At 48.9% G+C, this 12192-nt stretch overlaps 2 protein-coding genes across 2 annotated transcripts; both read right to left on the reverse strand.

Moving 5' to 3' along the window:
* Nucleotides 1–2297: 2297 nt before the first annotated feature.
* LOC139278074 (protein SPMIP1-like) lies at nucleotides 2298–4262 on the reverse strand. The gene has a single exon (XM_070896735.1). It carries the CDS (start codon nucleotides 2766–2768, stop codon nucleotides 2298–2300), a length of 471 nt encoding a protein of 156 aa, XP_070752836.1. The 5' UTR covers nucleotides 2769–4262.
* Nucleotides 4263–7626: 3364 nt separating this feature from the next.
* Nucleotides 7627–10131, reverse strand: atp6v1f (ATPase H+ transporting V1 subunit F). Its single transcript, XM_070897289.1, has 2 exons — nucleotides 9911–10131; nucleotides 7627–8832 (listed from the first exon to the last, which is right to left on the reverse strand). The coding sequence occupies exons 1-2, from the start codon at nucleotides 10066–10068 to the stop codon at nucleotides 8631–8633; spliced, it is 360 nt and encodes a 119-aa protein (XP_070753390.1). The 5' UTR covers nucleotides 10069–10131; the 3' UTR covers nucleotides 7627–8630.
* Nucleotides 10132–12192: the final 2061 nt, after the last annotated feature.

The raw sequence follows: 12192 nt of genomic DNA on the forward strand, positions 1-12192 counted from the left end.
CTAGACTCTCCAGCCAGGGGAAACAGCCTCTCAGCATTTACCTTGTCAAGCCCTCTAAGAATTGTTTACATTTCAATTAGATCATCTCTCATTCTTCTAAACACCAGAAAATATAGGCCCATTCTACTCAACCTTTCCTCATTTGGACAGCCCTCTTATCCCAGGAGTCAGTCTGGTGAACCTTCATTGCAAATAAGGCAAGTAAACCCCACAGGTTGGGGTGAGTCCTTGTACCCTAAACCCCACAGACTGGGGGTCAGATTCCATACCCTAAACCCCCATAGACTGGGGGATCAGTCCTCAAACCTTAAACCCTACAGACCGGTTCTGACAGCAGCTTTTCAGGGACAGGCTGCGTTGTGTCACAGTAAATGTGCTGCTGAAACAGACCCCGGTCATTTCTGATGCAATTGTTACCAAAACCTTCCCTGCTGAAACTGCAAAGATCTTCTCGTTTTCCTCGATTGCAGGTCACTGAGGTAGAAAGGTCGATACCGGAGATCACCAGGGGAGGGGAGAGATGTCCGCACAGCCAGGATACATCAGACTGACCCAGCCGAACACAGACTGCACCGACCCCGCCCTCACACTAGCCCGTCACGGGGAGGAAACTTTCCACAAAAAACGCAGGAAATTACCCGCATCCCTTCCAGGAGTGTAATCACTAAGTGTTTCTTAAACCCAATACCAGATACTCACTCATCCAGCATCCAATACCGCAGGATCACAGTTTTACTGTGTCTGTGTGATGCTAATCTTTGGGGTGGAGTTGGATGAGAATCACACTGAGGGATTGGAGATGGAGGGAGAGCCATACTGTACAGCCCTCGGAGAATGTGACACTCTCTGTACAGCCCTCGGGGGAAGTGACACTCTCTGTACAGCCCTCGGAATACACCACTCTCTCTGTACAGCCCTCGGGGATGTAACTCCCTCTGTACCACCCCCAAAGGACAAACCACAACCATAAGCCTTTCTCTCAAAGTTTTATTAGAATGGCTCTGTTTACCTCAGGATCTGTTGAGCATACAATGGTAGTCTGGATGGTTCAGTTACCGAGTGAGTCCCACCATCTCTCGGAGCAGCAACAACACAGCTCGAGATCTTGTCCTGAGCGGTGAACAATGACCAGGAGCAGAGCCCAGTCTGAGAATCTGCACAGTGGGTGGTCCTGATTCCCCGGCCTGCGCCTACTCAATCCAAGGCATCATTTGGTGCTTGCTTACCGAAGATCCCATTTCTTCGGTAGAAAGCAGTTTCCACCATGGCCGATCGTCCAAATTTCGGTTTTGCGTAGTTAACATTGTCCTCTGTCAGAAGAGAAGCACAGCAATTGGTTGAACCGCTCCTTCCGTTCCCACCAGCTGGCCACTCCTTCCTGATGTGGCTCGTTCTACAATACACATTCGGGTGAAGGTGGCTGAGCACTGGTCTCAGGCCTGTGACCCAGAGCAGACACAGGACACAGCTCTGCTCACTCTCCAAATTCCAAAACTCCAATCTGAAATGTGTTTGGGAAAACAGCACAAAGCTTCCCAATGCAACACCAAATCGGCAGAAACACAATCATTCCAGCATCCGGATGTGGGGAGCAGAAACTATCACAGTTACACTGACGGTTTTACTCCGAGATTGGGTCATATCAGTGAGGTTAAAAATCAGAAGGAGCTTTATTATGTATCTAACCTGTGTTGTACCTGCCCTGGGCATGTTTGATGGGACAGTATAGAGGGGGCTTTACTCTGTATACTGTGCAATTCTAATGTATGAGATTACAATGGATTAAAGCTATTATTGACTCGAATTTTATAAAAATGTGTTGAACTGAAGCACATCGAGTATAGTCTGATGATATTGAACCCAAATGCAAGAAACGTTGCACTCACCCTGACTGTAAAGAATCACAATGGAGCAGTTTTTTCTGCTGAAGGTCTGGTTTGCCACCCAGAGAGAGCGTGCCTGGGATGGATTGGAGTCCAGATGCGAACCTAGTGTGTTGGACAGTGTCTGACACAAGGACCCACCAGGACGGTGAAAGGCCAACCTTGAACCATGCACCAATCCAGTTCCTCATGCCAGTGGGTTCAGTGCTGTCTCCCAGTGTTACTGACCGCTGAACCTGCCCTGCAACACTAATCCCTGCCCGACAACACTAACCCCACCCCTGCCCTGCAACACTAACCCCACCCCTGCCCAACAACTGCCCCCACCTCTGCCCTGCAACACTGAGCTCTGTCCAGCTCAGCAATACTGACCCCACCCCTGCCCAACACTGACCCCACCCCTGCCCACAATCCCTAGCCTTGCTCGGCCAATGGTCTCTCACCTAGATTCCAGCCATAATCCCAGGAAGAGGCGAGGGCAAATTCATATTTCTCATGGGGGCCTTTTTCTGTCCGGGCCTTTAGGTATTGGTATCTGCCTTTGTCCTCGTTAGAGAATCCATCGTAGAGCAGGGCACGCACCTCAGGGGTGACCGGCCTCATGTCAACCAGAGAGGCTTTTGCAACTTGCTTTCTGGCTTTCAGCTTTTCCCCTTTTGCCTCCTCTGCTGGGGTCTCCTCCTTTTCTTGTTTCTTTGCTTCCTGCGCCTGGAAGTCAAGGCGCGGTACCATGCATACCTTCTTGCGCTCCGTCCCTCTCGCTGGGGATTTCCTGAGGTCTCCCTGGAAACGCCTCATCCAACACAGTCTCAGCAGATCCTCTTTCGTGATGCTTTCTTTCCAGAAGTTTTGATTCTGGGTGTCCATGCTGAGTTTTCGCTCCATAGTTGTCGGTCTTCAATTGTCCTTGTCCACGAGTATTTGAAATGTGGACACATACAAGGAGAGCACAAGTGATAGGCACTGAAACCAGGGCTCGTGCCACATACTGACCAGGTGTCCATGCTGGTATCTAAGCAATCAGTGTTGCATTGACAATTGTAATGAGTGACAGGAAGTGACATGGACAATGCGACTGACACGGGGCAACAGGAACGACTGAACAGGCTGGGACTCTTTGCTCTAGAAAAGCGAAGGCCGAGGGGTGAACTGATAGAGGTATCAGTTTGGTAGAGGTATCAGATAGACCGGTCAGCCTGACACCGGTAGTGGGTAAAATGATGGAATCAATTATTAAGGATGGCATAGCAGCGCATTTGGAAAGAGGTGACATGATAGGTCCAAGTCAGCATGGATTTGTGAAAGGGAAATCATGCTTGACAAATCTTCTGGAATTTTTTGAGGATGTAGAATGGACAAGGGGGAACCAGTTGATGTGGTGTATTTGAACTTTCAGAAGGCTTTCGACAAGGTCCCACACAAGAGATTGGTGTGCAAAGTTTAAGCACATGGGATTGGGGGTAGTGTGCTGACGTGGATTGAGAACTGGTTGGCAGACAGGAAGCAAAGAGTAGGAGTAAATGTGTACTTTTCAGAATGGCAGGCAGTGACTAGTGGGGTATCGCAAGGTTCTGTGCTGGGGCCCCAGCTGTTTACACTGTACATTAATGATTTAGACGAGGGGATTAAATGTAGGATCTCCAAATTTGCGGATGACACTAAGTTGGGTGGCAGTGTGAGCTGCGAGGAGGATGCTATGAGGCTGCAGAGTGACTTGGATAGGTTAGGTGAGTGGACAACTGCATGGCAGATGAAGTATAATGTGGATAAATGTGAGGTTATCCACTTTGGTGGTAAAAACAAAGAGACAGACTATTATCTGAATGGTGACAGATTAGGAAAAGGGGAGGTGCAACGAGACCTGGGTGTCATGGTAAATCAGTCATTGAAGATTGGCATGCAGGTACAGCAGGCGGTAAAGAAAGCAAATGGCATGTTGGCCTTCATAGCAAGGGGATTTGAGTACAGGGGCAGGGGGGGTGTTACTACAATTGTACAGGGCCTTGGTGAGGCCACACCTGGAGTATTATGTACAGTTTTGATCTCCTAACTTGAGGAAGGACATTCTTGCTATTGAGGGAGTGCAGCGAAGGTTCACCAGACTGATTCCCGGGATTGACATATCAAGAAAGACTGGATCAACTGGGCTTGTATTCACTGGAGTTCAGAAGAATGAGAGGGGATCTCATAGAAACGTTTAAAATTCTGACGGGTTTAGACAGGTTAGATGCAGGAAGAATGTTCCCAATGTTGGCGAACCAGGGGTCACAGTCTAAGGATAAGGGTAAGCCATTTAGGACCGAGATGAGGAGAAACTTCTTCACCCAGAGAGTGGTGAACCTGTGGAATTCTCTATCACAGGAAGTAGTTGAGGCCAATTCACTAAATATATTCAAAAAGGAGTTAGATGTAGTCCTTACTACTCGGGGGATCAAGGGGTATGGCGAGAAAGCAGGAATGGGGTACTGAAGTTGCATGTTCAGCCATGAACTCATTGAATGGCGGTGCAGGCTCAAAGGGCCGAATGGCCTACTCCTGCACCTATTTTCTATGTTTCAATGTATTTAAGATTATGAAGGGGTTTGATAAGGTAAATGTAGAGATGTTTTCACTTGTGGGCGAGACCAGGATTAGGGGCCATAAATATAAGATAACAATTAATAAATCCAATACCGAATTCAGAAAATCTTCTTTACCCAGAGTGGTAAAAATGTGGAACTCGCTACCTCAAGGAGTAGTTGAGGCAAATAGCACTGATACATTTAAGGGGAAGCTGGATAAACACACAAGGGAGAAAGGAATAGAAGGATATGTTGATGGGGTTAGATGAAGAGGGGTGGCAGGAGGCTCGTGTTGAGCATAAACACCAGCATGGATCTGCTGGGCCGAATGGCCTGTTACTGTGCTGTGGACTCGATGTAACTTGATTTAAGTGACATGAACAATGGGCAATAAATGCCGAATCCACCAGCAAAACATACCCCAAGAGTGAAAATATAATTAAAGTCTCTACCTTTCTCGATCGTCAGAATGAAGAGGGGGGCCTGTCCTGGGGCCCTGGGATGGAGAAGGGGCCCTGTCCTGGGGCCCTGGGAGTGAGGAGGGATCTACTCTGCTCTGCCATGCACATCGCAAAGTCCCGCTGGTTTCCTTCCCAAAGGACATTAGCAAATTAGTTTGGTCTTTGAGTCAATCGACAGTTCAATGGTCACTTTGACATAATTAACTGAATAAATTTCTAACATCTCTCGATCCTATTTGATGATAGCGACTTGTCCAGTCTTCACTGTCCCATTGATGTTTTTGGTTGAGTCGTCGATGGAGGCATCTTACCTTTATACACATACAGACCGGAGGAATTGCAGAAACTTGCATCCAAGTTAAAAACCTGGCTGGATTGATTAATATTGTCTTGCAATTCCATTTAATTATAGCTCCATTGATTTGCTTGACACACTCCATTTGTACAGGTTCCTGATCATTAATTGGATGGGTGGATACATTATCACTGCATCTAGGAATCTCTATCAAGGACTTAAGTGTCCAACAGACAGCCCCTGTCCAATCTGCAGTCTCTGCTCGCGAGCTTGGCCCTGGAAATTTGGAACGGGTGTTGCTTCCTGATTGGTGGCGAGTGAGCTCGCAGACAGCCATTTAAGACATCAGCACCTTATTTCAAACCAGATGTGCAGGGGGTATGGAGCACAGCAAGAGTCCATGTAGGTGGGCCCTTCACACCGACACAACTGGTTATTTGAAATGTTACAGGAGTCCTGTCCTGAGCTACACTCAGGTCCCCACCAACCTTCCCCACAGACTCTGGCCTTATAACCTCTGCCCTGGATTCCCTGCTGATTAAGGACAGGGTTGGGTAACCCAACCCTACACCCTCAGTGCAGCAGATTACTGTAGCTGGGGAAAGGACACAGACTGAGCCAGGGGCTAAGTGTAGGAACCAACAACTTGCACTTATATACTACCTTTAAAGTAGTAGAGCGTCCCAAGAAAGACTTGCATTTATATTAGCACCTTTCACAACCACTTGACGTCTCAAAGCGCTTTACAGCCAACAAAGTACTTTTGTAGTAATAGTCACTGTTGTAATTTGGGAAATGTGGCAGCCAATTTGCACACAGCAAGCTCCCACAAACAGTAATGTGATTTTTTTTTTAATTATCTGGTTATTAAGTAATGTTGATTTAGGGATAAATATTGGCTAGGACAGCAGGGATAACTCCCTTGCTCTTCTTCAAAATAGTGCCATTGGATCTTTTATGTTTACCTGACAGCTCGGTTTAACATCTCATCCAAAAGACAACACCGATAGTGCAGCAGTCCCTCAGCACTGCACTGGAGTGTCAGCCTAGATTTGTGTGCACAAGTCCCTAGAGCGGGACTTGAACCCACGACCTTCTGACTCAGGAGAGTATACGACCCACAGAGCCACAGCTGAAACAAGGCACTTCTCAGGAGCGATTATTAGACAAAAATTTGACACCGAGCCACATTGAGATATTAGGACAGGTGTCCAAAAGCTTGGCCAAAGATGCAAGTTTTTAAGGAGCATCTTAAAAAGGGAGGGGTAGCGAGGTAAGGAGGTTTAGGGTGGGAATTCCAGACTTTGAAGTCTCAGCAGCTGAAGGCACAGCCACCAATAGTGGAGAGATTAAAAATCGGGGATGTGCACAAGGCCAGAATTGAAGCAGCGCAGAGATCTTGGAGGGTTGTAGGAAGTTACAAAGAGATGGAGGAGCGAGGCCATGGAGAGATTTAAACAGGAGATTAAGAATTTTAAAAATAAACCCAATGCTGGACCAGGAGCCAATGTAGGCCAGCAAGCACAGGAATGATGGGTGCATGGGACGTTGTGCGAGTTAGGATACAGGCAGCAGAGTTCTGGATGAGCCGAAGTTTACAGAGCAGAAGATGGGAGGCCGGCCAGGAAAGCACTAAAATAGTTGAGTAAAGGTCCAGTTACAGGGAGAGAAAAGCCAGTAAAATAAAAACAACTTTTATTTATATAGTGCTTTTAACGTAGTAAAAACACCTCAAGGCGCTTCACAGCAGTGTTACAAGACAAAAACAGATCAATTTGACAGAGCTGCACAAGAAAAAATTACAGCAGATGACCAAAAGCTTGGTTAGAGGTAAGTTTTAAGGAGGGTCTTAAAAAGGAAGAAAATGAGGAGGTAGAGAGATGGAGAGGGAGTTCCAAAGCTTGGGGCCCAAGCAGTTGAAGGCACAGCCACCAATTGTTGGGCAGTTATAATCAGGGATGCTCAAGAGGGCAGAATTTGAAGAGTGCAGACATCTTGTGGGGCTGAAGGTGAAAGAGGTAGGAAGCAGCAAGGCCATGGAGAGATTTGTAAACAAGGATGAGAATTTTGAAATTGAGGCGTTGCTTAATCAGGAGCCAATGTAGGTCAGTGAGCACAGGGGTGATCGGGACTTGGTGCGAGTTAGGTCACGGGATGCCAAGTTTTGGATGACCTCAAGTTCACGCAGTGTAGAATGTGGGAGGCCAGCCAGGAGTACGGTGGGGAATTCAAGTCTAGAGATAACAAAGGCATGGATGAGGGTCACAGCAGCAGAAAGAGCGGAGAGAGAAGCGGGCAACGTTATGGAGGTGGGAATAGGCTGTTTTAGTTATGCTGCGGATATGTGGCCGAAATAGACTGAAACTATTGAACAGCTCAGAAGGAAAGAGTTCAGTGCCCTATACAAAAATCAACCAGCAGCAGAGTGAACCTCTGTTTATTTATTGATATGTATATCAGGGACTAGCAACACCATAAATACACAACTCTTCAAAGAACACATGGGAAACTCGATAGGACCAGATCAGAACCACATTCAGTGTCTATTAACCAGCACAAACCAGGAGCTGCCTGACCGCAGTGTGAAGGTTCAGTAACCAACCATCCTGTTTTTAGTGGGATGCCCAGGAAATGGTAACATAATCGACAGCACCGACCTTTCACCCACCCTCCAGAGTATCAGTGCTTCCTGCACAAACAGCTCGGTGTCCAATTCCCTTCAGCTTTAATGTGAATGTTTAAAACAACTCCCCACCCACCCCTGCTCATTCTAATGGATCGGGCACAGAGCAATCCCAAACACCAATAATCCAATGGAAAAGGTCAACACAGGATCGAGTTACACCAGGGCAGGTACAGCACGGGTTAGATACAGAGTAAAGCTCACTCTATACAGACCCATCAAACACTCTTAGGGCAGATACAGCACAGGTTAGAAACAGAGTAAAGCTCACTCTACACTGGCCCAGACAATCCCAGGGCAAATACAGCACAGGTTAAATACAGATTAAGGTTACTCTACACTGTACTGTACTGTCAAACGCTCCCAGGGCAATTACAGCAGGACTTCCTCTACACTAACCATTACACTCCCAGGGCAAGTACAGCACACATTAGATACAGAGTAAATCTCACTCAAAGTGCTTCATTTCTGCTCATATTACTGCTGATACAAGAAGTTTCCAGATTAGTTTTGGGTGCAAGCTTACTGAGCACTGGGTTGGGACATCCCATCTCCAGCAAGAGTAAAGACTGCTTTCTGTGGTATTTGGGTGAGATTTGATGGCAGCCCACAGAGGAATCAGCACTCTGCATGATGGGCCATTAAGAATCAGCATGCTGCACAACACACAATGAAACACAGAGGGATGGTGCGGGTGAAGACTGGCGCAGGAAGCTCTGCCACAGGGCCAGCACTGGGCAGATCCAGCTACCGGAAGTCATCAGTAGTGAACATTCCCTTGGCACGACGCAGGATGGAGTCCTTGGAAGCATCGTACGGGTGTTCCTTAGACGGGATCTCCAGCACAGCGGGAATGGAGAGAGTGTGGGCATCAATGACATGACGAATCATTTCCGCGATGTACTGATTGATCAGGATGATCCCGATGTCATCGCGGCTCAAGAAACTCCTGCAGAGAAAAAAAAACAGGAAAGTTCACTCCAACAGCGATTGCTAGACAGGATTGGAAGGGTGATGGTCAGTCTATATGTGGCCAGGCGAGGAGCTGGAGACAGACACAGCCTGCCCACCGCCAGTGTGCCCCAGCAGGATAGCATCATGTTTGTCAGGCAGGCAACACTGTTGCTGAACCCACAGTCCAGCTGTAGAGTCGTTCCCACCACTCCACTGAACTGTGCAGACTGAGCATAGCAGCTCCTGGTAGAGGCATTCCCATTCCAATCAGGTGAGGGGCAAGAGGGCGAATGCAGAAATCAGCAAAACCTGCGACCAGTAAATGCTGGTAACAGAGGACAAGAACATGGCTGTGGTGGAGGGGTGGGGGCATGGAGCTAGGCTGCCCCCATTGGGGGAGTGAAGAGAAATGGGGCACCCAGGGTAGGAGCTGGGCTGTGTCAACCCAGCCTCGGGAGCAGGCTGGCCCAGCATGAAGCATGAGCAGGACGGCACAGAGTCACACTTCCCTTGATCACGGGAGGAATCCACTTCCTCAAACGAGGGACGGCTGAGCCCTGCCCCACTCTCGGAATCGGAGCTCTTGCAGACAGATGGATTTCTCCCAAATGAAATCTAGAGTCTGAACTAGGGGCGCTGCCCAGGCTCAGCCCCGACACAGCCGATGCCAGTGCCTCTGTCCCTGGGACCCCACCAGTAACCTGCACCACTGCCCGCGCCTCACCGTTTATATCAAACCCGGGGGGACAGGTCGCATGTTCCGGCTCTCGGGTAAATCCCCAGACTCGGGACGTCCCAAAACACAGCAGCCAATTTGCGCACAGCAAGCTCCCACCAACAGCAATGTGTTCATGACCAGATCACATGTTGGTGTTGTTGGTTGAGGGATAAATATTGACCAGAACACCGAGGCTAATTCCAATAGTGCCTTGGAATATTTTACATCCACCCGAGAGCAGACAGGGCCTCATTTTAATGTCTCATCCGAAAGACAGCACACCCCGACCCCTCGCAGGCCCGGCGCTGATCCCCGGGCTCAAGTTCGGCCCTCCCTCCGGCGAGATCGCTCTCACTTGAAGGTCTCCTCGATCTCGGCCACGCTAGTCTCCTTCTCCACCACGAGGAAGTTGGGCCTACGGTTCTTGTTGAGCTCGCCGATACCGCCGAGCAGAAAGCCGGTACAAGTGTCCTCATCCCCGATCACAGCAATCAACTTCCCCCGCATCGCCATCCTGGCGTCTAATGCCCGTGACCCGGCCCCGGCCTTATATACCCCGGCCCCGCAGCACTGTGCGCTTGCGCACTGCGAGCAACTTCCCCCTGCGCTTGCGCACTGCTGCTCCTTCCGCAAATGCCCCTCAGCGACGTCACACACTCCGGCAACTCCGCAAGTACTGGGCATGCGCACGGAGCCAATGCCTCTCAAAACTGGAGCATGCGCTGAACGGGATATCACAACTGGGCATGCGCACTAATGGCCAGCTGCACTGGACAATCAAGATGTCAGGTGGGCGCTACGAAGCCGAGGACTTCAATGTTGGAGGCAGACCCCTTTCTAGCATTTGGGGAGGGACAGGGAGAGGAGAACAAAACAGTTGTGTCCCTAACCTGCCCTGCTGCTATGGCCAGTGTTACCAAGGTGTGAAATGGGGCCCACCTGGGCCTTTGAGCCCAGGATGCACAGGTGTGCCACGCGGTGTCCACCGGTACGCTCGCGGCCTTCCGCGAGAGGTGGGCGCCGGAGGGACTGGAGTGCATCATCACGCCTGGCAACCAAATTTTAATTCGATTTTATGTTTTAAAGTTTAATTTGTTTTAATTGCCGGGGTTTTTAGTGTCCCCCTCCCCTTTTATAGAGGGCATTTGTAAAATTTGATTTTATTGCCCAAAAAAAAAAATCACAAAAAACCCCCCCAAAAAAACAAAAAAAGGGCAGTTAACTGGTTAATTTTGTCTCCTATCAAAAGAGTTGCACAGGTGTGCCTCTCTTCCGCGGTTACATCCGAGCCAGGGTGTGCGTAGACCCTTCGTACACAAATACCAAGTGTCAGTACGTGCTGAGATTCTATCTGTCCCCGGTGTTGCGAAGGATGGGTCTGGCCAGGCTGCCGCGGAACGCTCCAACCAGTTGGACCATGCCTCAGCACCTGTCCTTCGTGGAAATGTTTTTCAAGAAAAACCCCTTTGACCACAAGGCCATAAAGCAGTGGTTGGCATGCAAGGTCCTGGATACCCTCCAAAAGAAGAAGATGATGGATTCCTGTCGGAAAGTTCCCCGAGCAGACTGTCGAACTCGTTTGGCAGAATGTCTCATCGTCAGAGCTTTCACACAAGCACCAAGACGTAGCTTGGTTGGCGGTGAAAAGGGCCCTCCCCTACCCGTCAGATCCTTCATGCACAGCCAGGGTTTCAGAGACACGGCACTCTGCCCCCGAGTTGTCACCCATCTCCTTTGGGACTGCCCCTTTGCAAGGCAGGTCTGGGCGGAAATGCAGTGGTTGCTGTCGAGGTTCATCCCAAGCAGCTCTGTAACACAGGACTCTGTGCTCTGCGGACTGTTCCCAGGGACGCACACCAAGACAGACATCATCTGCTGGAGAGCCATCAACTCTGTGAAAGACGCACTTTGGCCCTCCTGTCACTTGCTGGTCTTCCAGAGCAAGATGTCCACGGCCGCGTGTTGTAGACTGGCGCAATCCAAGGTCCAGGAGTACGTGCTGAGGGATGCACTAAAGATTGGTGCAGTCGCCACAAAGGCACGATGGGGGAAGAACCACAGTTTAAGGCCCTTCCACCACAGTAAACCCAGGGGATGGAATCAGACCCCCCCCCCCCCCCCACTCCTCCCTCGGGCTGTACTTGGTACTCTATGTATACAAGCAGATTAATATGTACTGAAAAACACCTGTGTTGTGCCATGTATAATGAAAGTCTCTGCACTGTTTAGTAACTTGCAAAGAAATGTAAATGTATCTCTATCCAGTCCGTGTACTGCATTCATCTGCATAATGCTACATGTAACGTGATTGGTATTGAAATGTATCCTGGAATCTAATGTAAACCTGTTCTCATCTGCTCCATGTAATACCCCCATTTGCACAGTACTACATGTAACAATTTACAGATTGTACTAAACTGTACCTTGAAATGAAATGCACGCTCGTGCATTGTATGGAACTGCTGTCAGCATCCAAACGAATTGTATGGAATTGCTGACCGCAAGGTACTGAGCTATTTCCCAATGTATTGTGAAAATTTTATATGAAAAATATATTTTTGGAGAAAAAAAAAGTCCCTGGAGATGGAGCACGCAGTGTCCACCGGTACACTCGCAGCCTTCCGCGAGAGGTGGGCA

Source organism: Pristiophorus japonicus, chromosome 13 (genome assembly GCF_044704955.1).
Source record: "Pristiophorus japonicus isolate sPriJap1 chromosome 13, sPriJap1.hap1, whole genome shotgun sequence".
NCBI classification, from domain to species: domain Eukaryota; kingdom Metazoa; phylum Chordata; class Chondrichthyes; family Pristiophoridae; genus Pristiophorus; species Pristiophorus japonicus.

Coding starts and splice junctions, on each gene's coding strand:
- LOC139278074 (XM_070896735.1), bottom strand. CDS start 2,768: ATGGAGCGAAAACTCAGCATGGACACCCAGAATCAAAACTTCTGGAAA.
- atp6v1f (XM_070897289.1), bottom strand. CDS start 10,068: ATGGCGATGCGGGGGAAGTTGATTGCTGTGATCGGGGATGAGGACACT. Junction 8,833..9,910: donor GAGATCGAGGAGACCTTCAA/GTGAGAGCGATC, acceptor TTTTCTCTGCAG/GAGTTTCTTGAGCCGCGATG.